Genomic DNA, 26,939 nt, shown 5'->3' on the forward strand with positions numbered 1-26,939 from the left:
GGTCATTTATCATAACATCAGGCGCAGGGGGTGGTGCCAGGCTCCAGAACAGGGACTGGGTGCAGGGTCATATGCCCAACCCTGCAGGAAGGGCTCCCCAGTCACAGTTCCACTGCATTTGCCATGGTGACATGGACGGCCCCGCATGTGATGACATGCTCCCACCACAGGCCTGCTCGGTGACCGACCCCAAGACCTTGACCCTGGGTGACTCCCCATGGGGCCCGAGTGTTGAGGGGCCTGAGCAAGGAAGGGATGAGGCCTCCTTCACAGAGAGGGTGGCTGTGGGAGGGAGAATGGCAGGGCGCTTGGCCAGCAGTGGAATGAAGCTGAAAGCGGATGTGGAAGGCAAAGCTGTGTGCTGCTGTGGCCTTGGGGAGCCTTGGGCCTGCAGAGTCCTGGGAAATGGGGAGATAGAGTCACCCTTAGGGTGGCTTTGCTGACCCCTGGGACCTTGGCAAGGCACCCAATCTTTGAAAGCCTCGTTGCTGCGTGAGTCACGTGGGACGTTCGTGAGGCTAAATGCAGCTGTGCAGTGGGGCCCTCACCCCATCTGATGCAAGTAAATGATGCTGCTGCCCCTGTTACAAGCCCAGCGCCCTCAGGCCACTGTAACCTGGGCCTTGCGGCAGAGCAGGATGGCCTTGGGGCGGAGCTTTTCGTTTCCAGCTGGGCAGCACCAAGGTTCTGCCCCCATGGTCCTTGGGCAGCAAAGGGAAGGAAGCCCCAGGGCTAGAGCTTACTTAGCTGCCGTGGTGAGGGGCTGACAGGGCCTGGGCTCATGCCAGCCCCCAACAGGGATGCACAGGGCCGACTCTGAGCCTCCTCTTCTGTCTGAGCCCAGCTTTCCATCTGAGAGCAGGAAGGCACCTGTGCCGTCCCAGGCTTGGGGGTGGCCCATGCCACTCCTGAACAGGAACCAGAATGACACGACTGCTGGTGTCACCTCTCCCCAAACACCTGCTACCAGAAAAGAGTGCACAGTAGTGGGTAGGACAGCACGAGAGGACTTCCCAGGTGGCTCCCTGAGGTGGCCAGTGTCCCTCTGGACACACAGCAAAGCCTCTGCTTGCCCGCCCAGGGTAGCACACTGTTCCCTCAGCCTTGCCACACTTGCTGGGAGCAGAAAATTAAAGGACAATGGGCTCAGAACAAAGAGAAGACAGACCTTTCCGGGACTGAGCCCGGAACGAGCGGTGGGGAAGGTGAGTCTGGAAGACTGTCCAGGGCACAGGAGTGGTGTGTCCCGAGGTAGCCCCCGCAGAGCAGCAACCACCTCATCCTTACCGGTCCTTGAGGTACATTGCTGTTCCAAGTGTTTATCCGATCGAGAGGGCTCCTGAGTATGCACAGCAGGCGGGGGTGCTAACTGACAAAGATAAGCTCGCAATCCACTTGGCCAGTTGCTCGCCCTGCCCTCTGCCTGATAGCAGGCGGAGGGGACACAGTGTGGAGCTGGGGACGTTCGGAGCTAGCCGGGACCCTGCTCTGTCAGCAGCATCAGCACCTGCAATGGAAGGTAGGGGTGTTGTCCTGGGCAAAAGCTTCGCGTCCCCCCGCCCCCACCATGGAGCAGCAGGAAGGGAGAGGTGCTGCCCTGCCCAGCAGGCGCGGGCTCCTCGGGGGCCCAGCAGCTGCTTCTCTCCAACCAGCAGTCTGTCTTCGGTTCTTTGGGCGCATATCAAAGCCATCAGAGTAACTGACAAAGTTTAGGCCTCTTCAAAGCCCCTGAGTTGAATTTGGAATTGGGTCCCCTTTGGACTGGCTGTTTGACAGAGTGTGGCTCCGTTCGGTCCCATGTTTGCCTGTGCACACATCTCAGGGACCCTCAGATGCCGCCTGCTGGACAGAAGCTGGGGTGGGCCTGGCTTTGGGGTGGGTGTGGTGGAGCCCCTCCACCGGGCAGACTGGCAGGAGGCCACCGGCCAAGCATCTGGACCCAGCTCCCGGTGGCAGCTCCCCTAGCTTCATCAGCCGCGAGCAGGGCCGCCTCTAGACTGGAGTGCCTGTGTCCTTGCAGGAGCTCAGGTGCTGGACCCCAGTCTGTGAGCACCTACGAAGCCAAGGTCCCTGAGGGACATGGGACCTCAGGAGTCTTCTCTACAGCCTTGCCCACCAGGAATCAAGATGGCCACAAAAGCAGATACAGTCTTTTCACTTGTCAGGCTCCGGTTGCGCTGGCCTTGGGTGGCAGAGTCTGATTTGATCCCAGGATTGGGTGCTTTGCCCAGGAGCAGTGCTTAGCTCTAGACACGGTGCAGCAGTCGGCGCCCTCCTCTCCCTCCCCACATAGTGATGGTTTTCTATGGTTTCTTCCTTTGCCTACAGGGCGTGGGCCGGTGCTTGGTGCTGGTATCTCAGGCTTGGGCCCTGGGTCAGAGCTCTGACTGGCTGGCCACACCTAAGGACACATCTGCCCCTCACCTACCCCCCCACTCCCTTCCTCACCCCGTCCCCCTTTCTGGCTGTCTCTTGCCTGCCTTCCCTGCCAGCAGTTTGTAGAAGAGGGACAGATAACGTCTTGTGCAGGGCAGGAAAGATCTGGGCACCCCTCTGTGTTGGGTGTGGGAGTGGAACACGCATTGCCTCCGAGGTGACACCATGGGGAGCCCGAAAGGCATTTCAGAGTCCCTTCTGTCCCAGGGCCCACAGGGCACCAGGCCCTCTGAGAGGCCAGGGTGTGCTGCCTGATGCAGGGACTGCTCTTTATTTTTCCTCACTTAGAACAAAAGGTGACTGTTATAACCGAAAGACAGACTCAAGAAAAGTGTTTTAAACCCATGTCTGGCTTAGAACTTTCAGTGAAGTTGAAGTTCAGAGCAGTCCTGCCAGTTAAATCACCTTGTTCTTGACCCGATTGTTGCTACGAAGGTGACTATGCACCTGGGCCAACCTCACCTGCCGTTGCTTAGTTTCGGGATTTGCACCGATGATGGATACCGTGGTTGCCTTCTGCCCTGATGTGTGATGCACTGTCAGCCCGGACCATTGCTGGCTGGGGACTTTGCTCCAACAACACAGATGCCGTACCACATTTAACTGGGCAGAGCTGCTTGCCCTTTGGAAATCATGTGGCACCTTGTGGGATCCATGCCCCAGACTTGTCCTGGCCCTTCCTCTCACCTCTCACTCCTTTCCCCAGCAGGGCGGCAGGACTATGATCTCCTGGTGATTGGCGGGGGATCTGGAGGCCTGGCCTGTGCTAAGGAAGGTATGTATCCTGTGCCCTGTGTCCTGCCAGCGTGGCAGTGCCTTCAAGTTTTGAGGGCCCCTCGAAAGGGCTGTGTTGTTCTCGAAGCTGGGTGGAGATGCACCCTGAGTGGCTATGCAGAGGCCGTTATCTCTGTAGCTGGCCTGCCGGCCTTTGGGTCCTGCATACTGCCTGCGTCACCCCAGGAGCCTTGTCAGTGTGCCCTGCTCCCTGCCACTCTCTGGTTGTCTGCGCAGCACCCAGGAGCCAGGATGGTGGTCTTAGCCTGCCCTCCTGGGCTCCAGCCCCAGACCACATGGGATCGGCTCCCACCCATCTGACATGTCTCCCATCACCCATGCCTTGCCTGCTTGTGCCGCTCCAGCCCCTCGCTGCCTCAGTGTTTTGCAGATGCCTCCCGAAGGTCTTTCTGGCCTTGCTCCGGGCCCTGGCTCTCTGCTTGGCCTGGTCTTCTCTTTTGCCTGCCTGGTTAGCTGCAGGGTTCACTCACCTTCCTTTGGTATTTGCTGCTGAGATGGCCCTCCTTAGAATGACAGCCTCATCCATCTGGTCCCTGTCCCCAGCTCCACTGTCCTCATTCTTAGCCCTGGCACGTCCCGCAGAGGCCACGGTTTGTTCTGCTGTCTGTATCTTACTCTCTCTCCTCAGCCTGGCACCCAGAAGGGCCTGGGCACCGTGGGGTGCTCAGTAAAGATGTGTTGAATGAAAGGGCTGGCCCCAGAGGCATCCAGAGGCCTTGTGTTGCAGTTTGCCACTAGTCTGGGTGGCGAACAGACCCAGCATTTCACTGGGGGCTCTACACTCTGCTGGAGGAGTGCCTGGAGGTCTGCTTGCCTGTCGAAATGATAAGGAGGCAGATGTGGATGAGGGAGGGGGGAAGACAGGGGAGAAATGGGGCCCAAACAAGAGGGAGTCGAGCAGGCACCCTGACCATGAAATTACAGCTCTCTGACGTCAGCTCCTGGGTGTTTAGAATCCCAGTCCGTCGGCATAAAGGAAATTTGCTGTCTACTGCTCTACTCCAAGGGGCCGAGGACGGTGCTGGACCGTGGTGGAGGGCAGGAGCCTGGGAAGTCTCCCAGCTGATATGGGGGACCCCAGAGGAACATGAGTCCTCATCCCACTGGACCACAGAGCCACCGCAAGAAACAGTGTACTGACAGGCAGCATGTTGTCCCAGCAATGTCCCTCATAGCAGAAGAAAGCCCTGGATGTTGTGTCTACTCCGGTGTCTTATCTCTAGAGACATATCTCCATTACCCCGCAAAAGTTCCCAGGTCTGTCTTTGCCTTCAGCGGCATTCTCGCTGTGGGTGACGGCACTTTTCTACAGCATTATTGAGATATAATTGATGAGAACCATTGGGGCGCCTGGGTGGCACAGCGGTTAAGTGTCTGCCTTCGGCTCAGGGCGTGATCCCGGCATTCAGGGATCGAGCCCCACATCAGGCTCCTCCGCTATGAGCCTGCTTCTTCCTCTCCCACTCCCCCTGCTTGTGTTCCCTCTCTCGCTGGCTGTCTCTATCTCTGTCAAATAAATAAATAAAATCTTTAAAAAAAAAAAAAAAAAGAACCAAACCAGGCATGTTTGAAGTGGACGGCTTGATACGGTTTGACATCTGCACACACCTGCAAAACCAAGTGCCACAGTCAAGCTGGCGAACGTATCCGTCAGCCCCGTATTCGCTTGCTGGGGCAGCTCCGGAGGCCGGAAGTCTGAGATGAAGGTGCCGGCAGGCTTGTTTCTTCCAAGTCCTCTGTCCTTGGCTTGTAGATGGCCGTCATTTCCAGTGTCCTCACAGGGTCTTTCCTCTGTGTGTCTACGTCCCGATCTCATCTTTTTATACGCACACCAGTCAGATTGGAATAGGGCCCACCTATATGGTTGTGTTTGAATGTCATCACCTCTATAAAGACCCTGTCTTCAAATAAGGTCACGTTCTTAAGGTTCTGGGGGTTTGGGCTTCAACAAGAATTTGGAGGGGACATGATTCGGCTCATAACAAACCCCAAAGTTAACTCAAACCTTGGGAACACCTTCCTGCTCCCCCCTCCCTGCCGCATCCCCAGACAGCCAGTGATCTGCTTTCTCTCACTGCAGATTAGTTTGCATTTTCTAGCGTTTCGTATAAATGGAACCATGTAATATGTAATCGTACTTCTCTGGCTGTTTTCACGCAGCCTAATTGTTTTGAGATTCATCTATGCTGTTGTGTGTCCAGAGTTCGTCCCTTCCGTCACCGATCAGTATTCCGTTGTGTGTGTACACCGCGTTTTGTCTATTCACCTACAGGTGGACTTCTGGGTTGTTTGCAGTTTGGCGCTACTGCGAACGGTGCTGCTGTGAACTTTTGTGGTTGTGTCTTTGCGTGGATGTATGTTTTCAGTTCTCTTGGATAAATGCCTAAGTAGAGCCGTGAGGTCGTGTAGTATATTTCTTCCTGAGGTATTTTTTTCATTTATTGCCCCAATCTTTTGTAGTTTTCAACATACAGCTTTTGTCAGATTTGTCCCTAAGTGTTTCTTATGTTGTCTAATAGCTTGTTTTGAGATTAAGTCCTGTCCCATACTGTTCATTCACGTGACGTGCGTAATTCAGTCGTTTTTAGTATATTCATAGAGTTGTACAACCATCACCACATCAGTCGTAGAAATTGTTATCACTCCCCGAAACTACTCTGTACCCTTTGGCAGCCACTCCTCAGCCCCTCCACCTGTCATCCCAGGCAACTACGACTCTGCTTTCTGTTTCTGTAGATTTGCCTATTCTGGACATTTCAGACAAATACGTGGTCTTTTGTCTTTGTATCTCCCGCTTACTGTGCTGTTTCCAGTGTTCATCCATGATAGAGCATACGCTGGGACTTTATTTCTTTTAATGGCTGAATATCATTCCACTGCATGGACAGATCGCATTTTATTATCCCGTTGGCCATTGGTGGACATTTGGTTGTTTCCACTTTTTGGCTGTGCTGAATAATGCGGCTGGGAAAACATTGGGTACAAGTATTTGTGTGGACATGTTTTCATTTCTCCTTGGTAGATGTCTAGGAGCAGAATTGCTGAGTGTATGGTTTCACCTTTTGAGGACCTGCTAGACTGTTCTCCAAAGTGGCCGCACCGTTTTGTAGTCCCACCAGCACTGTCGGAGGATTCGAACTTGCCCCTATCCTAGCCAGCATTTGTGGTCTCTTTTTACTGCGGTCATCCTGAGTACGTGTCAAGTGCTACGTCACTGTGGTTGATCCGTGTTTTCCTAATGATTAATGGCAATGGAGCATCTTTTCATGTGTTTATTGGCATTTGCATATCTATGAAGGAATGTCTGTTCAGAAGCTTTGCCTGTTTTTTTTTTGTTTTTGTTTTTTTTTTTAAGATTGTATTCTTTTAAGTGATCTCTGCTGCCAGCGTGGAGCTCAAACCCCCAACCCTGGGATCAAGAATCTCACGCTCCCCCATTGGAGCCTGCCAGGTGCCCCAGCTTTGCCCATTTTGAAATTGGGTTATTGGTCTTTTTTTAACTGAGTTACGTGAATTCATATACATATGTTCCCTATTCTTACATAACTATAGTCTGGCTACCAGACCCTTATCAGATATGTGATTTGCAAATACCTTCCTCCATTCCATGGATTGTCTTTTCACTTTCCTGATGGTGTTCTTTGCAGCACAAACGTTGTTGATTTTGATGGAAGTCCAGTTTACCTATTGTGTCTTTTGTTGCTACGCTTTTGTTATCTGAGAGACAGTTGTCTAATCCAAGCTCACAAAGATGCATGTCTGTGTCTTCTCCTAAGACTTTTCCAGTTTCAGCCCTGACACTTAAGCCTCTGGTCCACTTCGAGTTCACATAACGAATACGGTGCTAGGTGGTTGCCTTGGGGTTTGCAGAAGACATCTTGAACTTGTCACAGTCTACCTGCAAGTGATATGGTCCAGTTCACACATGGTACGAAAACCTTGTGACAGTAGCATGTTTGAGCTTCTCCCTTCCCAGCCTTTATGCCCTGTGGCCATGCCTTTTACCTTGACATGTTATGAGGCCCATCACACATTGTTACATTTTGTCTAAACAGTTACCTTCCAAAAGGATTAAACTAAGGAGAAAAAAAATCTTACAGATCTGCCTGTGTAGTCACCACTTCTGGTGTTCTCTCCTTTGTACAGATCTGAGTTTCCATCTGGCATCATTTTTCTTCTACCCTAAGGACGTCCGTGAACATTTTTTGCAGTATGACTGTAAGAGTAATGAATTCTTTCAGCTTTTGCATGTCTGAAGACACCTTTATCTTGCCTCTATTTTTAAAAGATGTTTTCTCTGGGAGTGGAGGGCGCCTGGATGACTCAGTCGGTTAAACATGCAGCTCTTGATTTCCGCTCAGGTCATGATCTCAGGGTTGTGGGTTCAGGCTCCGCGTGGGGCTCTGCACTCAGCACGGAGTCTGGTTGGGATTCTCTCTGTCCCTCTCCCTCTGCCCCTCCCCCGCTCAAGCGCACGCATTCTCTCTCTCTCTCAAATAAATGAACAAAATCTTTAAAAATATACGGGGGTGCCTGGGTGGCACAGCGGTTGAGTGTCTGCCTTCGGCTCAGGGCGTGATCCCAGGGTTATGGGATCGAGCCCCACATCAGGCTCCTCCGCTAGGAGGCTGCTTCTTCCTCTCCCACTCCCCCTGCTTGTGTTCCCTCTCTCTCTGGCTGGCTGTCTCTATCTCTGTCAAATAAATAAATAAATAAATCTTTAAAAAATAAATAAATATATATTTTCTCTAGGTGGAGAATTCGAGGTAGATTTTCTTTTTTCCTTTTAGTACTTTAGAGATGTTGCTGTCCTGGCTTCTCACTGCATTATTTCTGATGTCGTCTGCTGCCCTTTTATCTCGGTTTTCAGGATTTTCTCTTTTCATTGGTTTTCAGCGATTTGAAGAGGGCGCACCTTGGTATAGTTCTTAATTATTTTTCTGCTAGAGTTCACCGAGTTTCCTGGGTCTGTGGGTTTATCATTCTCATCAGGTTGTGAGAATTTTCAGCCATTATGTCTTCAGAGAATTTTCCCATCCTTCCTCTCCTTCACTTTTGGAGACTTTAATCACACATATATCAGGTTGCTCAGAGTTTCCCCTCAGCTCATGGGCGTTCTCTTCAATTTGGAGGGTTTCTATTCCTATGTTTCCAAATTCACTAATAAAAGATCCGCCCTATCTAATCTACCATTAATCCCATGTGATGTATTTTTCGTCTCTTGTATTGTAATTTCATCTCTATAGATTCAGCTTAGGTCCTATCTTGTATCTTCCATGTTGCTCCTTAACTTTCTGAATATTACAGTTACAATACTCGTTTTACTTCTTTTCTGCTAATTCTGTGTCAGTGCTTGGTCATTTTCTGTTGACTGATTATTTCTGTCTTGTGGCTTATCTTTTGCCAGTCCTTTGCATGCCTGGCCATTTTTGAATTCCAGACACTTTGAACTTTCCCTTGCTGGCTTCTGGATAATCTGAGATTCCTAGGTACATTTGGACCCTGTTCTGAGAGGCAGGGAAGAGAGTTTGATTCTTTTGCATCCTCAGGATTTGTTCAGTGGGCCTGGAGCTGTGCCCAGTCATTCTCAGCGACTGGGGTCTGACCTTAATACATACCCAGCTCCCCAGGAATTATGTGTTTTCTCCAGTCTGGTTTCCCAGCCCTGCACGAGCACTGTCTCCTCTAGACTTTCTGAATGGTTCTTTCCTGGCCTCAGGTGGTTTCCTCACACACATGCACTGATCAGCTGTCTGGGGTTCTGTGCAGCTCTCTCCTCTCTGGTCCTCTGTCCCAGGAGCTCTGGTTGCCTCAGTCTCCCCAGGCTCCCAGCCCTTCTCCTTGGCCAGGGTGTCCAGTGGACTCTGCCTGGGCCCCCTCCCCATGCTGCATTACCTTGTTCCTGTCTTCCAAGAATCACTCTCCTTGATCTTCTGATGTTCAGTTTCTTGAAAGTATTATTTTATGTATTCCCTCTGGATTTTTGGTTGTCTCGGGTGCAAGGATAAATCTGGTCCCTGTTGCTCCATTGTGGTCAGCTGTGGGAGACAGACACTGGCATGTTTGAAGAGTCTCCTTGGCTGGAGTTTTTAAAACAAGCACTGCAATCCCATTGTTGGTCAGTCGAGCAAAATGGGTTTTTACGTGAAGGCTTCTAAAACTTTGTTCTGATCTTGGTTGATAGCCATGAATCGAGTGCGTTCTGTAGTATGTCAGACACTCATGGGTCATGATGTTTGAGTTGGGCATGCCCTCAGGAGCAGTCAATTCCAGAGCCCAGGCTGGAGTGCAGCTCCCCAGACAAGCCAAGGGGAAGCCCCGTGATTAGCCCTGGCTAATTGGTGACGGGGTCAGCACCTGGGACTCGTGGCCCGGGAGGAACCGGTGACAGCCAGTGGGGGAGGCCAGGAGACTCCAGGCAGGAGGTGCAGTTTGGATCCCAGGTCTCCCTCCCCCTTTGGGGGCTCGCTGACCCTGAACCTGCCGTCTGACTTCAGAACTTCCGATTCCTCACCTGAGAATGAGGCAGCAAAGGCCCACAAGAGTAGACCTTGGGTGGGAGCCCCCCTGATGTCCGGTGGGGAACAAAGGAGGTGAGCGAGTCCCCTGGAAGGTCTTGGGGAGAGAGCCAGGGAAGCTCCGAGCCTGGGGCCTCTCTCGGGGAGTGGGTGTTCCTGTGATGCCTGCTGGTACGCACCAGGTGGGCGCTGGGCTCACGCTGAATGTTTGGGCTGGAACCGGGTGCGGCAGGAGTCTGGGGAGGGCTGGGCACTGGGCCGCTGCAGTGGGCTTGTGAAGGGGGTGGGCGTCGCGCTAGGTCTGGCACTGTGGTGGTTGGGATGAAGGCTGCAGTCAAGAAGAGGCCTGAGGGTTCCCACCTGTGGGCCGCACAGCTGTGTGGTGGCGGACAGGTGGGGAGACCGGGTGCAGAGCTGGTGGGCAGCTCCTTCCTTGCCCTTGTCTGATCCTCAGCCCCAGCCCCAAAGCAGTTCCCCAGCTGCCCACTGCTCTTGTCGTTCTAGCCGCTCAGCTGGGAAAGAAGGTGGCCGTGGTCGACTACGTGGAGCCTTCCCCCCGAGGTAGGTAGGCCCGGACGGGAGCCGTCTGTCCTGGGGGAGCAGGAGGGTGGGGGCCTGGTTCACATACGGGGGCGGTGGCTGAACCCAGAGCCATTCACCACTGCTGGCCAGGATCTCTGCCGAGTGTCCTCCTTGGCAAGTCAGCCGCCATTGCTTTTAAGTTGTTCATTCTTATTTAAAGACAACTCTGACTGCAATTATAGAGAGTAAATTCCCAGGGCAGGGTTCACCAGGAGCGTGCTTGAGTTACAAACGACAACTTAAAGGACTCTTACAGTACCCACAACCGTAGAGGAACAGGAGAGCCTTCCGTCCCCTGAATATAAATCTAAACATGCTCTTCCTGACGTGCCAGGTACCCGGTGGGGCCTCGGCGGCACGTGTGTGAACGTTGGCTGCATCCCCAAGAAGCTGATGCACCAGGCAGCGCTGCTGGGGGGCATGATCCAAGATGCCCCCCACTACGGCTGGGCCGTCCAGCCGGTCCTGCATGACTGGTGAGGAGCCCCCCACTCCCAGCACTTCTGTGCTCCTGGGGCGGGGGTTACTGCCCCATTAACCCTCACAGGAGCGAGCTACCACACAGGGGCACTCACCCGGGGGCGACGCCCTCCCCAACCTTCAGCCAAGTCTGGAGACATTTTTGGTTATCACCACTGTCGGGGTGGGGGGCTGCCGCATCTGCTGGGTTGCTGCGAAAGGTCCTGTGCTGCACAGGACACCCTCAGAAAGGACAGTCTGGCCCCAGAGGCCACTAGTGCGGGCCGAGAAGCCGATTGAACTTCCGCAAGTAGCATGTGGTCTGCTCTGAGCGGCACACAGGCCCCTCTGTGGGTCTCAGATGACATAGACTCAGGGCCACTGCTGTGTCCTGATGGCTGTGGCCCAAAGCCCCCGTTTTCCCTGAGGCCCAAGGCCCACAGCCCCAGACCCGGGACAGAGACAGTGGCCGTGGGCGTAGATGTCGCGTTTTCCCACCGTTAGAATCACCTTGTTTCTTGGGATTTCTGCTGACTCGCTGTTGGCATCTTCTCATCTGTTGTGGGACTCTGCAGTTCATGCTTCTGTGGTGGTTTCTAACGTGTCTCGTTGTGTGTGAACAGGAGGACGATGGCAGAGGCCGTGCAGAACTACGTGAAGTCCCTGAATTGGGGTCACCGGGTCCAGCTGCAGGACAGGTACTGAGGCCTCGCGCGGCCGCCCCCCCCCCCGCCCCCTGCCCTCTCCGGGGACATTTCCTCCCTCAGCAGGCGCTTTCTCATCAGAGGCTCGGCAGTGATAAGAGGACAAGTCCCTGCCATGGGGTGGGGTGTACACACGAGGCATGGACGAGGTGAAGGCCCTGGGAACGGAAGGCCGCCCGGCAAGCGGGCGCCCGCAGAGCCTGGAGTAGCGTGGAGTGAGGGGCGTGTTGGCGGGACAGCCGGAGCCTGGCTGTGCACCAGGGAGGAGGCATGCTCGGGGCTGGCCCTGGAGAGGCCAAGGGCCAGAATGTGGGGGCACGGAGAGGGCCATCCCAGTGGCCAGCGCCTTCCTTGAGGCAGGTGACCTTTCTCCTGTCAGGGCCGACCACAGTGTTGCGGAAAGAGCCCAGTGAGCCCCGTGTTGCTGCTGCAGAGGCACCACCCTGTGAAGCCCCACACCTCACCCCTTATCTCCAGGCTCCCGCACCCTGAACCTCACACCTGCTGGCTCTCTGGGCATGCATGGAGGCACCTGGTGTTGTCTGCTGAAGCGAATGTCCAACATAATCATTCCAGCCTGAAACCTCCAGGTCCCATCAGTCCTTTGGGGTCCCCCAGCCTGGATGCCGACGCTTCCTCCCACGAAAGCATCCTCCCTGAGGGGCCGCTACCAGGAGAAGTGCCCAAAACTGCACTGGGCTCTGGCTAGGCTTTGCTCCTGGCCCCGTAGTTCTGCCCTTTGCCCATGCAGGTCATGGAGGAGACAGTGTGCCCTCAGAGGCCTGGGGGCTCTCATCTGAGCACTATTTGCTTGGCTCCCAGGAGTCTTCCAGGGACTGTACAATAGGCAGCTGTTCCATGCCCATGAAACCCATGACAACTGAGCCGGGAAAGCTGGCCCGCTTGCCCATCCTGGGCATCCCCAGGGGTCCCCCCCCTCAGGGAGCTAAGCGGCATCCTGTCATTTTTCTTCTGTGTGGGGCTCAGGATTCCCCAGTGCAGTTTGCTAGAAGCATAGAGCTCTGTCGTCCTTCCTGCTGGCCCCAGGCAGCTCCCAGGCAGGTGCCAAACAGGCCCGATCCCAAGCTCACTCTAGAGGTGCCCACAGAAGGAAGCCAGTGTGGGACTTGTATCTGCATCCTCTGGCTGTTACTGGGCCGTGGGGGTGAGTGAGGACTTGGTTCTTACAGCTCAGGTGGCATATGGAGGCGCAGGGCTCGACTGTGGGGAGAATGTGAAGTCAGGGAGGTGGTGAAGCCTTACCAAAGGCACCAGGAACCCACCACTACAGAGTGGCCTTCGTTATTAGAAGGTGTGGGTTGTTTCTGCACACCATGCACCCGACCATCTGTCCTCGTCGTACCTGTTTTCCAGCCTTCCTGTCCCCTAAAGGCAGAACTGATGCCTATCCTCCCTTGTGAGCGGGAGATTGGTCATTTGGGTGGCAGGGGTAACTGGGTGCATGCAGGGGCTTCTGCTCCCTGCTAGAATGTGCCCAGGTGACAAGGATGGACCCTGGGGAGGCCCAGCCACTTCTGTCATCACACACCGGGCTGTACTTGGGCTCTTAGGGCCATCGCGAGTTGGCTTCTGTCCTCGCGGTTCCAGGGATCCGTGGCCCTCCTCCCCCTGCACACTTCCCAGTGCCACTCTCCACTTGCCCCTTGCCCCATCTGGGTTGGGGGCAGGAGGCTGTGGGCCCAAGCTCGCCTTTTAGCCATCTGCTCCCTCTTTAATCCCCTAGGTGATGCTTAATTTGCAGAGGAAATATTTGACAATCTTATTTTCATTTTGCAGAAAAGTCAAGTACTTTAACATCAAGGCCAGCTTTGTCAATGAGCACACGGTTTGCGGTGTCGCTAAAGATGGGAAAGAGGTGAGTGCCCAGCTCTCCCAAGTGGCTCGTCTCAGGGGGGTCCTGACCCTTCCAAGGACTCCGGCTTTGTTCGACCTCAGTGCTGTTCTCCGTAACAAGCGTTGCTGGAATCGACTGCAGGTCCCTCTGAGCCTGTTGTGATTCTTTACAAACGATGAAACGCGTCACTGAAATGCACGGGGTGCCAGGCTGCCCGCTGCGCCAGGCGACAGGGTGGGTGATCATACCCTCGCAGAGTTTTGTGGGGATCGAAGGATGAGGCACCTGCAGGGTGCTCTGTAAACCACGGGGTGCTTGGAGTTAGGATGTCTCCCTGCCCTCTTCTGCTGGGCCCCCTCCTGGCTCGAGGACCCTCGATAGGCTCCCAGCTCCAAGGGACCTCTGAGCTGCTGGCCGGAGGGTCCACACTGCAGAGCGTGGGTCTCTGCCGGGAGCCAGTGCGGACCTGCCTGACCACAGCTTCCTCGGTTTATTCTCAGACTCTGCTTTCGGCTGAGCACATCGTCATTGCTACTGGAGGACGGCCGAAATACCCCACCCACGTGAGTGTACCCAGAACACAGTCTTGCCTTGCACCCCGGGCACGTTCACGGCCCCCCAGCTCACACTTCCCACACTAGCAGCACCCCCACTCTTTCTTTTCTTAAAAAAAAAAAAAGTTTTTTTCTATATTCATTCTGGTCACTTTCTAATGCTCTCTCCACTCCGTTCTACGGAAGCAGGCCGGCAGGGACCCCCCCACCTCCCCTCGCTCTTCAGGTGGCTCTGGGACATCCCTGCCCCTGGTCTCCTTTATCTCTCTCTGCTGGTTCTTCCTTTTCTCCTCAGCCTCAAGGTGTTGGAACATCCGGGACTTAAAACCTCTTCTTCCTGCCCCCACCCCAAATCACGACATAAGATTCTCATACCATAAAATGCACCCTTTTAAAGGGTACAATTCAGGGAGTTTTAGTGTGTTCACAGAGTTGTGCAAGCGTCAGTCTCCACTACCTAATTCCAGAACATTTTCATGCCCGAAATGAAGTCCTATCCCGTGAGTGGTCACTGCCGTTGCCGGCTCCCCAGCCCCTGGCGACCTCTAGTCTGTTTTCCGTCTCTGTGGACTTGGCCGTTCTGGGTCCTTCACATAAGTGAAATCAGACAACGTGTGGCCTTTGTGCCTGGCTTCCTGCACTCACAGAAGGTTGTCGAGTTTCATCCACGCGGAAGCCTGTGCCAGAGCTTCACTCCTTTTTATGCCTGAATAATGAGCCATTGTGTGGCTGGACCCTATTTTGTTTGTCCACTTGTCCGTCGATGGACATCTGAGTTGTTTGCACTTCGAGCTCTTGTGAATAACGCTGCTGTGAACATCTGTGCGGTAGCTTTCTGTGGACGTAGTTGACAGGTCATAGGGTAACGCCGTTTTTAACCTTTTGAAGAGCCAGCAGCCTGTTGTCCAAAGCGGCTGCACATTTTATGTACCCCCCAACCCCCCGATAACATGTGAAGGTCGTGCTTTCCTGGTTCTTTATGTTTCAGAAATGTTTGTTGTTATTGAGAAGGGAATATTTCAAACAAAGTAATGTGTTAACTCTGGAAATCAGAATCTCTCTCCACCGTAGGATTTTGTTTATTGCCGTCGTATGTCAGGCGGTTTTCTGAAGCGATTTTGTAAAGTCTATATTCTTTATCAGGGGAGGCCACTGAGGTCTCTGCTCCACTGGCTTAGTGGTCAGCTAGTAATGAGACAGAGATTTCCTGAAGCGCTTGGAGAAATGGCCCAGTCCTTGCTGACAGATTCTGCAGGCATTTGGGGACATGGTTTGGGCAGTCAGCCAGGCGCCAGAAACTCTGCCTTAGCCCTCACTTCCTGCCTGTGTTGGGCCTTGAGGTCAGCCGGAGGTGAGAGCTCAGGTTGCCTCAGGCCTTTCCCAGGTGTGTGCGCAGTCCAGGGCCTACACCTGGCCTTCTAGGTCCCCAGGAATATGCAGGAGCTTTTCAAAGCCCCCATGGACAGCTCGCTCCTTGGCTTTTCCTTTTAAGCTCTTGGGTGGTGTGTTGTTTGCTTCAGCTGATATCCATTGCCTCAGGCAGCTGTGACATCAGTCACTGGGCAGATCCTCCCCTGAGAGAGGCTTCTGGCCCTGGGCCAGGTCAAACGAGGTTGAAGACAAGCCTTTCGAGTGGGGTCTTCCAGGGAAGCCCCAGCCAGGTCCATCGATGACTGTTTCTTGGGAAGGAGCTTTGCAAAGGCTCTGGCTTGGCTTGGCTCTGCTCTGCTCTCCCTGGTATGTTTTTTAAGTTGCTCATCATTGCTCAAGGTTGCCACTGTGCTGAGGGATGGGGCTAGAGTCTGTTACCACTCCACAAAGCTCACCGCCATTCTTACCAAGTTTCAGCCATTTTTCTTGCCTAAATATTCCCTGTGTTGTGCAAGCTTTTGCTTAATTTCCAGAGTTCTCAAAAAGTTCAGTCTGTTTTTGCTACTTGTCTGGCTGTTTTTATGGAAGGGTGAACATTGGGAGGTCCTCGCCTCACGTTTTTTTGCCAGCATCCCCTCCTGGCCGGTCTTCTGTGAGGGCGCTTCTCTGCCCTCACTCCCACGAGGCAGGTGGAGCTAAGGAAGGGGCCGTACAGTCAAAGTAGTGGAGAGGGGGATGGGAGGCAGGAGAGGGGGATGGGAGGCAGGAGAGGGGGATGGGAGGCAGGAGAGGGGGATGGGAGGCAGGAGAGGGGGATGGGAGGCAGGAAGGGGCTTGGCCGAGGCCACATCCCCGTGGGTCTCCCAGGGGTCCTGGGAAGCAGATGGCACAAGGCCGGAGCCTCCACATGGGCTGCAGCAAAGTGCGTGAGGCCCACAGACTCCCTGGGCCTGGAGGCCACTTCTGCCTCCTAGTTACACCGACAGAGCACAGACGGAGCAGATGGAGGAAGAACAAGGGACTGGTTCTGTTTCTCTTCAGATGCCTAAGTCCCAAACCTCCACCTTCGCTTCTGAAATGGGGAGCAGAGGGGGCATGGGGGAAAAGGCACACCTCCAGTCCTCAGAGGAACACCATGCCTCCCTCCAGCTGTCAGGCCCGCAACAGCAGCCTCCGGAGGGGACAGGTGGCTGTGCACAGAGGTGGCCCTTGGGCAGGTTACATGGCTCTGTGGGGTGGTGTGGTGCTGTTGTTCAAGGTCTGCCAACAGACAGAGGAAAGGTGAGTGACCGTTAGTGACCCCTCACCCTTCAGCCAGACCAACGTTGGTTCTGCGTAAAGCCCCTGAAGGCCACAGTCAGCTCCCAGGAGCTGGGCGGTCATCTGGGGCAGACCTACATATGTGCCAGTGCCAGGTTGCCCTGCAGTGGTGACAGGCCTGGCCCCAGCCTGCTGGGCCTCAGCTAGGCGACTGCCATGAATGGGATAGAGCAGGAGCTGTCTGGCCCAGGGGGAGGCAGCTCAGTGGCTCCTCTGCTGTCCCACCACCCATCCCACCACCGCCTGCATGGGTGTCTGCCAAGACTCGCTCGTGTTTTAGTCCCTTTGATTTCTAGACCTTTTGGTTTTCTTTACACAAACCCGAGAAATTCCTGACTTTATTTTTATTGCCAATTGGAATCATAAACTGTTTGCAGTCCGCTTCCTCTCCACCAGCACATCTTATTCCTCCTACCCTCATGGACCACTGAGAGGTCGCTGGTCCTTGTGTCTCCCCCACCTGCGTAGCAGCCCCTCCTAAGGCTCCGCTGGGATACAGGGGCGTCTACAATTCCTGGGCTCCCTCAAGGGTGCCCAGGAGCGTCCAGTCTTCAGCCCAGTGCCCTTGGGGCCAGCCTGCCCCTCCACGCCCTGCATCACTCTGCTCCCCACCTGCCTTCCCTCAGCCCAGCGTCTCGATCAAGGGGAAGGCCCTGGAGAGCAGGGAGGAAAAGCTGTGGGCCATGCGCCGGCTCCCCAACCACCTTGCACAGCCAAGGAGTGCTAGGTGCTTTGCCCGGAAGACAGATGGTGCACCAAGTCAGAGAGAGCCAGGTCACCTGTCCCTAGAGGCCACAACCTGAACAACAGTGTGTGGAGGAGGGAAGGGCACCCATGGGTGGGCTGGGGTGGTTCTGGTTGAGTTTTGTCTACAAAATGGTCATCTTCTTTGGGGGAAGTCTCTGGGGACAGGCCAAGAGATGCTCTTCTCACGTTGATCCTTTTTTTCTGGATAGATCGAAGGTGCCTTGGAATATGGAATTACAAGTGACGACATCTTCTGGCTGAAGGAATCCCCTGGAAAAACGTAAGACCCGATGTGTACCTTAATGGAGATCCTCTTTCATTCACTGTTGCAAACATGAGAGCCATTCAGAACCACATGTTGGTCCTCTCTCCCTAGTGTATTCTTCCCTGTCTACGTGAAAGAAGGACAGGGAGCCCGGTGCTTGCGCCCCTTGCTGGGGCTCTTGACTGTCTTGGAAGTGATGACCCGTGTTTTTCAAACAGGGTTCTGGAAGCCCCGGGCTTCCAGTGGGTCCCTTCAGAGACATCACAGAGGGAAGATATTCAAGGAGGAGAAAGTAAGGCAGGTCCTCAGGGAAAGCCCTTGGCCTCTCTTGCAGGTCTTGATTAAACATCCCCTTTCCTCTAGTTTGAACCTTGGGCTTCCCTGAAATGCAGTGAAGGCTCCAAAGTTCTCAGCATCTGTAGCCCAGGAAGTGAGACGTGCAGTGTGTGAGCGGTTTTACGCTCCCTGAGCGGGTGTTCATACACTAAACGCATTTCCTGTGCCCACAGAGCAGCCTGTTGGGTTCCGGGTCCAGACAGGTCCTGTGAGTGGCGTCTGGGGGACTCCATGCTCGCAGGGCCTGGAAGGGCCACCAGAGGGCAGCAGAGTCTTGGTCGTCAGTGGCTCTCCGTTGCCTTGGGACTTGGCGTTTGAGAAAATATGGGTGGAAAAGTGTGCCAGGGCGGATGGGCGTGTGTGCACAAGTGTACATGTAGGGGAGTGTGTGTGAACGGGCACACGTGTGCTCTCCCACTTCATGAGGCATCTCTGGTCGGGGCTGGGGCTTGATTCCCTTGAATGGATGTGGTATAGTTTATCTTTCCAAGACTCCCGAGCATCTCACTGGGCTTTTTGTCGACGTTATGAAATGCTGCAGTGAAAACCTTTGCTGTGCATCTGATCTGCTGTCATGATGCTTCTTATGTGCTCTGTATACCTATCAGGGGGGTTTCTTACAAGCAGAGAACCTGGGTCCAGGGCTTCACACGTCTCGCTCGCAGGTATTCCCTGCCGGTGGGCTGCCCCTGTTCCAGGAGCACTTTTGCCTGCTCCCCTCTTCCTCCTAACTGGGCCGGGCCATCGGCTTTTTCATGAGCTGTAAAACAGGAAGGAGCCTCTCCTCCTGCTCCCGGGGGCTGAACGCCAGTTGTTCCTGCCCAAGGCATGTGTGGGCCCTCCAGGGACTGTGGTCAAAGCTCACGCAGGCTTGGATCCCTCTGTCACGTTCCACCCGCTCCCCAGGCTGTGCTTTCTCTTTTACTCGGTGGTATTATTTCCTACAGAAGTTTGTAAATTTCAGGCTGTGACACTGATCACTTTTTTCCTCTATGCTGAACTTTCTGGGTTCTCTGCTAATCGTCACACGTGACCCGATTCTGTCCGTGCTTTCTACTTCCAGTCATCGTTTTAGTGCAGTTACGAGCCATTGAAAACCGAGTGTGTCTGTGAACGCGTGAGTGTGTGTGAGCGAGTGTGTGTGTGTTGTCGGCCTGGTCCGTGGCGTGGCCCACTTTCTCTCTGGGTTTTCTTTTTTCTCATCTGTTCTTATCTTCCAGCTGGTTCGCGTACTAGGGCTGTGATCCCAGGCCATTCCTGTTGCACATTTTCTCGGCTTGTCATGTCATTTCACTTGAGTGATATACAAATGGTTTTTTTGAAAAATTTTTTTAACCTACCTTAGATCTCTTTTTACCCTTAATGGCTTTTAGATTTATTGCATGTTCAGGAAGGCCTGCTCCACCCCCAAGATTGTTTTTGAAAAACAGTCCCTGTATTTTCCCTTAGAGCTTCCACAGGTTGGGTTTTCCTTTGCGTCCTTGGGGTGTTTGCGGTTCATCTTTGGCATGGTGTGGTATGGTGTGTCATGACACGTGGTGTGGCATGTCGTGGTGTGGCATGGAGTGACGCGGTGGGGGCTGGGCTGCCAGGGTTCTGGTGTCACTGACCAGCAGCCCCACGAGCCAGTCTGAAAGCTCAGTCTCCGAGTGGAGTCCAGTCCTGCTCTGGCTTCTGACTCCGGCTTTCCTCTATCAGTGGCACAAGGACCGGGCACCGGCTTCAGATCTTCTTAGTTTTCTTTTGCACTGATTCTTCTGGGTGGAACATAGCCTTGCTTTGCCAGTCTCTCCATAGTGCTTCTCCGACCCGTGGTGCAGACGGCCTTAAATGTGCAGCTGCCTCGGAGGCCAGCTCGCCGCCGGAGCTTGGGTCCTGTCTGAGGCCCCCATGCATTTCGGTCATCTCGGCCTGTAACCCAAGGCCAGCATTTTCTGAATCCCGGTCTTTTGTCAAATTAGTTCCTATGTATTCTGTTGTTCCCGTTGTTTGCTACTTCCCATTGCGCTTTAAAGGTAGCGTCTCAGTGTCCAGGAAGGGGTCAGTTTCTAGTGATTGTCTCTCTAGCCACTGCTCACGGGAGGCCCAGGAGCGCTGGGTGCCACCCGTGCTCAGCGCGGTGGCCCCGGGCCTGGGCCCCTCCTCCGCGACCGTGTGCCGGGGCAGCGCCCTGCTCAGCCGGGAAGACACCACCCCAGATCTTTTGGTCAGGAAAGAAAGTGCTGTGTTTATTTTCTTCAGAAAAAAAACATTTAGAAGATTTTTTTTTTTTTTTTAAAAAGCTCTTTCGTTTAGAAGGAATCTAGGTATGTTATTGTTTAAGAAAAAAAAGTGTTTGCAATGTATCAGTCACCCGTTTCGTTCTGAGCATGATTTATGTGAGGAAATGGTTTTTTTTAAAAATTAAGCTGGAGATATATCCCTGTACGATGCTTCTGTGAAAATGCGGCTTTTGTCCGGTGCTGTTAATGCAAGTTGTAACAGTGTGATATGGGAGTCAGTGTTTACATGCTGCATTCCTCTGCCGCAGTCAAAATAAGCCCGGAGGGTCTACAGTAGCATTTCTGTATTTTATCAGCTTGGGCTGGGGCTGAGGGGGAGGCCTCCACTCACACTTGGAGGGGCTGTTTCTGCCAGATTTATTTGCCTTATAAATATTCCCTGTGTTTATTTTAACTCGCCTTTAAAATGGAGCTGAAATTAATATGGACCTGAGGGCTGCCCCCAGCCCTGTAGTGCCTCCCGCAGCCGGGCGGGGCATCGCTGCTCCGTCCCATCAGGAGGTGCAGCCGGTGGCCGACGGCACCCAACAAGCTGGCCTCTGCCTGCAGTGCGTGCAGGCCCCACCGGCCAGCTCCTCGCGACCCTTCGGAGGCTCCGCATGGGCACAGCCAGCCCCGCGTCCCTTGTGCGTTCTGCGGCATGCACAGGGCCTTCCTCCCTCCATCCCTCCCATGACGGGACACGGGCAGCATCCAAGACCTTTCAGGGTGCATCCGAGTGGGGCACAGTGACCAGGAGCCCTCAGTGGGGCCTGCAGCCCTCCAGGCTCCCGGGGTTGTCTTACGCCTTTGTTCCCTCAAAGCATGGAACCCGGTGGCCACAGAGGTGTTCAGCCTCAGGGACATGTGAGGAGCCTCCCTGTTCTCCTTTGCTCGAATCCAGGTCTGGGGAGCCCAGGGCTAGACAGATGGCAAAGAGGGGATGATGAAGCCCAAGCCCAGTTGGCGGGAAGAATAAAACAGCCTTCACGACACAGCTGGGTGCCTGGCTTGGCACCCCGGAGGTAACAGGTCCGCCTGTTAGAAACCTCCGCCGTAGGCAGCGTGAGCTCCCAAGTCTGCGAGCAGGGCCCTCTGAGGCCAGGCCAGGGCAAGGGGGAGCCCTGGTGGCCCAGACCCTCAGAACCACACCCTCAGCCTGAAGTGGGACCATGAGATTGGCATCTACTCAGCCCCGGCCACCCGAATGCCAGCTTTGCGTCTGGCTTGTCGGCATTTCTGCTGTCCTCACATCTTCCGTTTTCTGTGTAAATCCAGGGCAGGTTGAAGAAGTGAGGAGGATTCTGGGGGAAGGACAGGGTTCCCTGGGCAAGTAGCAGGAGCCCCTTTGGAAGGACCGGTCAGGGGGATAATGGTCACTTCAAGAAACTGTCCACCACCAGGGGAGGAAATGGGGGTGCAGAGGGAGTGCGCTGCCCTGTGTGGGGAGGCTGAGAGATGGCGTGCAGCCCTGCCTGTCCCAGATGTCCAGCCCAGCAACTCCTGGCAGGTGGAGGGAGGGTGGAAGGGGGAAAGGTGGGCTGACTCCCCACAGTGACTTGAAGGAGGCAGGCACTGGGGTATCTAGCTCCACCTCTGATCCCACAGCCTGGTGATCTTGGCTCACTCAGCTGGAGGGCCACCTCCCCTTCCAGGCCTTCTGGACCTGGGCATCCTGGCTGGGACTTGGGTGGGGCCTTCCAGCCTGCCCTGGGCCAACATCCTCAGGTCCCCACACTCTGCAACTGTCCAGATGCTGGTCACTCTGCTCCACACCCGCTCGGCTCCCTGGCCCAGCTGGTCAGCACTCCTGCCTGCAGTTCATTCCAGGTCTACAGGCCAGCTCTCTGCACAGCTGGGCTCTGAGTGGGCAGCTCTGGGGTGACCCCAGTGCCATCACCGTTCTCTGATGGCAGAGGACTTGAATGAGACTGAAGCCACCTAGGGGCAGCTCTTCCCCCACATTGGCCTGACACACCACTGAGTTGCCATTTCCAGGTGACAGCCCGGACCCTGCTGTTCCCACTCGCCGGCCCAGGACTGTCCTCTCTGCCACAGCTGCACAGCCTGGCCCTCTGTCCTTGGGGACCAGGGCTCTGTGAGGCAGGGTATTTTTGTAACTCAGGCTGATTTAACACTGCCTGTCAGAGTTGGTCCTAGAAGCAGCTTTTTTTGACCCTTATTTTGAGTCTGGAAGCTGACTAGGTATTGTGATCATTTTTCTCTTTCCATGAGCGCAAAAGGGAAGGATATAAATTTTATCATGCAAAGAACCACAGCCGTTTGGTTAGGAAAACTCACTGCTGTGAATTTTCTCATTTCCTGCTTAACGCCCATGTTTATTTGGTGTGACACCTCGTGTCCGGCGAAAGGGAGACCGGCTATCTGCCCAAGACTTGGCTACCAGCCTTAAAGCCCCGCTGACCATCTCCATGGTGTGTCCCTGTGGCTAAGACATACTGGGCCCAGGGGCTGAGGAAGACAGCTCCTCGGGGTGGCATTGCTGTGAGGCCAGAACAGAGAGGCTCTGGCTGGGCGGAGGTGGGCCCAGTGTCGGACCCCGATGGGTGGCATGGGGCTGGCAGATCCCAGGCAGGCCCGGAGCCAGCCCCCACTGGGAAGGAGGCCTTGGGGCCCCCCACCCTCCCTGCTGCCTCCCTGGGGCACCTGAGCTCGGCAGCCCGCTTGGCATTTCCTGCACTGGCGGGGCTGCCAAGGAGCCAGGTGCCTGCCGTGAGGCCCTCACTTTGTGTGGGTGTTCCCCTTGGGGAGCGGATCAGGGGCCTTCAAACTCGAGAGGCAGGTGGAGGGCTCTTTAAGCTGGGGCCTCATGGGTCTGAATTAAGGCTTTTGTTTCTGCTTCCTCCCCCATTCAGATTTTGAACAAGAAAGTCTGCCCTGTGATTAGGCTAATCCCACAGTAGTTATAGCTTCGCATGAAATGTTTGCACACCGAAGGGCACAGAGAGTGGAGCTGCCCAGAACACATGTGCAATTGCATCAGGGCCTCCCGGGATGTCGGGCGGCGACTGCCCGCGTGGGCTGATGCCCTTGTGTCCAGGCCTCTTAACGTAGTGACAAGGCTAGTGTTTCCATCCCTCAGAGGCTCACTTGGGCCCTTCCCCCAGATCTGACAAGCTGGTCCTGACTTCCGCTGCTGCCAGCACCCCTGTCCTCCTATGGCTGGCCAGGGCTGGCATTGGTCCCTGCACCCTGGCAGCCGGCTTCAGCCCCATTGTTCCCAGGCCCCCTTCCTGGCCAGGGGTCCCTTCAGCGGCCAGAGGAACTTGTCTGCAGTTTCAAAGCTACCAGTAAAAACAAAACAAAGCCCCTCTTCTGGCCCCCCTACCCTCGTGATCTGGAGGCTCCGGGGTCTGTCCGGTTTTACTTTGGGATTTTCCCACTTCAGCTCGTTGGAAGGGAGTTCTCTGAGCTCTTGGATTCTGCATTCTGCAAAGAATGTGATTATTTGATAAATTGGGGGCAGGGATGGAGTGAAAACCAATATTTTGATAATCCTTGCTCACAAAGACAAGAAGCGACCCCAAATTACCTTCAAGCAGGCAGGACGCTTGTTTGTGTATGAGATTTCAGCTCTACACGTGCCGTCAAGGACACCCACTTCAGGATGGCCGAGCTGGCACCGGCCTTCTCCCAGATGTACCCACTGTCGGCAAGTCAGAGCTGGTGGCCTGAGAAGGGCGGGCGCCCGTGGCTTGGAGGTGGGAGCGGGAGGCCCAGAGCACTGAGGTGGCTCCATGGGAGGAGCTGGGGGCGGGGGGTGTTCAGCGCCTGCGTGGCCGCCTGCCCTCCCTCCCTGCCCAGCTCCCCATCCACAAAGTGCACAAGGGTGGGAAGGGACCCGGGAGGGAAACAAAATGGTTTTGCCAAAATCAGGAGACTGCCTTCCTGCGTCCTCAGCAATGTGACATGAGGGTCCGGAGCTGTCCTATAGGCTGTAGCCGGCAGCCGGCTGGCTCCTGCCGGAGGGTCCACTTCACAGAGGTGGGAAGGCTCCAAGACAGGCCGGGGACAGCCCCGTTGTCCAACAGAGGGGCTCCCCTAGTACCTGTATGATGCGGCTATCTGAGAGGCGGTCGGCCTGCACCGTGGCCACTGCTGGCAGCAGGGAGCAAAGGGCACTGCGAGTTTGGCGTTGACGCTTTTACCCAACTTCATCTTGCCTTTAAGGCAGGATGTTCAAAGCAGTTAAATTGTATTTTAAGTAACTCAAAATTTCACATCTTAAAGAAAAGCTTGTACTTTTCACCATATACATCAAGTACAAGAGAAGTTAGGTCATGTCATGTTGAAAACGCCCCTACGCAGAGACCTACCTATTACACGTATGCGTGGCCACGTACATGCGTGAATATGCACGTATGCCAGCGTGTCTCTTTCTTAGACGTTGCCAGGCCTGTGTGGGGCCCTGAATGCGTCTCTGTGCTCCTGCCAGCTGCGGGGCCCAGTGTTTCTCTCAACTTTTTCGTGTGGTGAGCTCTGCTCACTCTCCTCGAACGTGACTCCAGCCTAGTTCTGTCCCCAGCCCCCGCGAGGAAGCCGTGTGCCGGTGGCTTCCCGCAGGGCACCTGCCGCAGTACTCCACGGGATAGACTGCTTTTTGAAATGGAATTATATCATTAGTACCTGCCAGGATTAGTGCTGACATTGGGCTTATCCATCCTTACATCACCTCCTCTTGTTCAAAGGCTGAAGGGGCGATCTGACAAGCCCACCCACATGTTGCCACCCGGGCTGGGAATTGTCGTTCCGTGTTAGGTTCTGTGCGCGTGTGTGTACGTGTGCTTGCGTGCACGTGTGTTCATGTATGCAGAGTGTAGCTGAACAACGGGAGAGGGCTTATACTACTAGGGCAGATATTTTAAATGACTCTTCTGGGTCCCAGTGCCCTGTGTCTCTCTCTGCCCCCAGATGCCCTCATTCTTGCTCCGGGGAGCTACCTCTCCTGGCCCTGGCCCGTGCGTGGTGGGGCTGGACAGGCACACGCAGGCCTTCCAGCCTGCCCTTCCAGCCTGGCCTTCCACGGTCCAAGGATGTTCTGCCTACAGCTGCCGCTGTCCCAGAAGCCTCCCTCCCGTCTAGTGCCCTCCCTGTCCTGCAAAGCCTGTCTGCTTCCATCCTGGCCGCCGAAGATCCGGAGGGACCCCATGGCAGCATTTACATTAGGACAGAAAGAAAACCATTCCCCTTGTTCTGATGGGATTGTTCTTCACACACCCGTGGACTCTGCGTTGGTCGCACTCCCCGGACCTTTCACAGGACATGTGCTGTTCTGTCACTGACCACTCACATCTTTCACCACCAGGCAATTTTCTGATTCAGCGACACCGTGTTTGTCATTTATTTTCATAGTCGGAGCCTCTGGGAAGTGGGTTTTGTATCTTGGGACAAACTGTTTGAACAGTTAGCCTCAGCTGACTCATCAGCAGTGACGCGTCAGCTGACCAGGCACCTTGCAGGAAAGCTGAAGGGCCCCGTCCGCCCTGCAGAGGCCCCAGTCAAGACAGCTGCATGTGGGCCATGGCGGGCCACATGTGGGCCTCACCGTTCTTTCTCTCTCTAACAGGTTGGTGGTTGGGGCCAGCTGTATCCTTTGCCGGCGTGCAGGTGACAGCCGGCTGTGCTCACAGTCCTAAGAGTGGATGCCTGGTTCCTAGAGCCCCTCCCCCACGGCCCTCCCTTCCGGCAGGGAGGACCGTCTGCCGCCTGGAGCCAGGCACTTACAGGGCCGCTCAGGGCAGATGACCTGTACTCAGGGGACAATTTGAGGCTGACCTTTGAGGCTAGGGCTTCCTGGAGGCGTTTCCTGAGCCACACACTGAGACGGCTGAGCCCGTCGGGGCAGCTGGACACAGCCGCGAGGCAGGTGGTGCTCCCTGGAGAGCAGCCGCCTCCAGGCCCGTTCCTTCAGAGGGTCAGAAGAGGAGCCATGGGAGGATCTGCGGTCAGGAGAGGGGATGGCTGAGGGAAGGTGAAAGCTGGGACTGCTAGCTGAGAACACGGGTCGAAAGCAGCTGTTTCGTTTCTTTCATGAATGACACTCTTCCCTTCTGTCGCTGCTTGGACCCCTCGGGGGGTGGGCCTGGCCCCAAAGGCTGACATTAAACTGCAGGGAGCCTGGACAAATGCCCCATGGAGGCAGAAGCCTCATGGGCCCTGGGTACTGGACAGTGCCCACGTGCCGTGACAGCCAGAGTTCCCACCTCACCTTGGACTTGTGTGTATGAGGTTGGGGTGTGGGAGGTTGGTGGGGGAGTGGGTGGCTGGCCAGGGCACTGGGGGTCTCGCCCCTTGGCTCCTGATGTCACGGTCCATTAGCATTCCTTAGCCTCTGGCAGATGTGGCCCTGGAGTGTGCCGGCTTCCTCACCGGGCTCGGACTGGACACCACCGTCATGATAAGAAGCATCCCCCTGCGGGGCTTTGACCAGGTATGGCTGCGTGTGCCCCAGCTCCCACCCTATACTCTCTCCCAGGCAGGTGCAGGTGTGGTCTGGGAGTGAGCTCTCAGTCTTTAGAAACTGGCCCTTGAGTAAGGAGACTGTTCCTGAAATAGAAAACACCTGCCAGAGTGTGAAAGGGTGGGCTGGCACATGGAACAGTGGAAACTTCCCCTGGACCAAAGGGACGTTGGTGGGCATGCCAGGCCAGCCTCATGGACCATGAGGTTGGGTCAGCCCTTCTAGTCACTCCATCAGTAAGCAGAAAGCGTGTCG

General features: G+C 55.0%; 1 protein-coding gene across 4 annotated transcripts in view; it reads left to right on the top strand.

The window, feature by feature from the left end:
- Positions 1-26,939, top strand: part of TXNRD2 (thioredoxin reductase 2) — a 48,969-nt gene that overhangs the window by 600 nt on the left and 21,430 nt on the right. The window contains exons 1-10 of one of the 4 annotated variants that reach the window (XM_045815198.2): positions 1,438-1,519; positions 3,143-3,211; positions 10,254-10,310; positions 10,666-10,807; positions 11,414-11,488; positions 13,292-13,370; positions 13,850-13,912; positions 17,551-17,621; positions 25,791-25,810; positions 26,563-26,654. In XM_045815198.2, the coding sequence (XP_045671154.2) occupies positions 1,513-1,519; positions 3,143-3,211; positions 10,254-10,310; positions 10,666-10,807; positions 11,414-11,488; positions 13,292-13,370; positions 13,850-13,912; positions 17,551-17,621; positions 25,791-25,810; positions 26,563-26,654 (675 nt within the window). In that variant the 5' untranslated portion in view covers positions 1,438-1,512. Of the gene's footprint in view, positions 1-1,437; positions 1,520-3,142; positions 3,212-10,253; positions 10,311-10,665; positions 10,808-11,413; positions 11,489-13,291; positions 13,371-13,849; positions 13,913-17,550; positions 17,622-25,790; positions 25,811-26,562; positions 26,655-26,939 lie in introns of those variants that run through there. The other 3 variants (XM_045815199.2, XM_045815197.2, XM_045815195.2) reach the window with 3 other exon arrangements.

This window comes from Ursus americanus, chromosome 30 (genome assembly GCF_024610735.1).
Source record: "Ursus americanus isolate L20-20 chromosome 30, mUrsAme1.1.p, whole genome shotgun sequence".
Taxonomy (NCBI): domain Eukaryota; kingdom Metazoa; phylum Chordata; class Mammalia; order Carnivora; family Ursidae; genus Ursus; species Ursus americanus.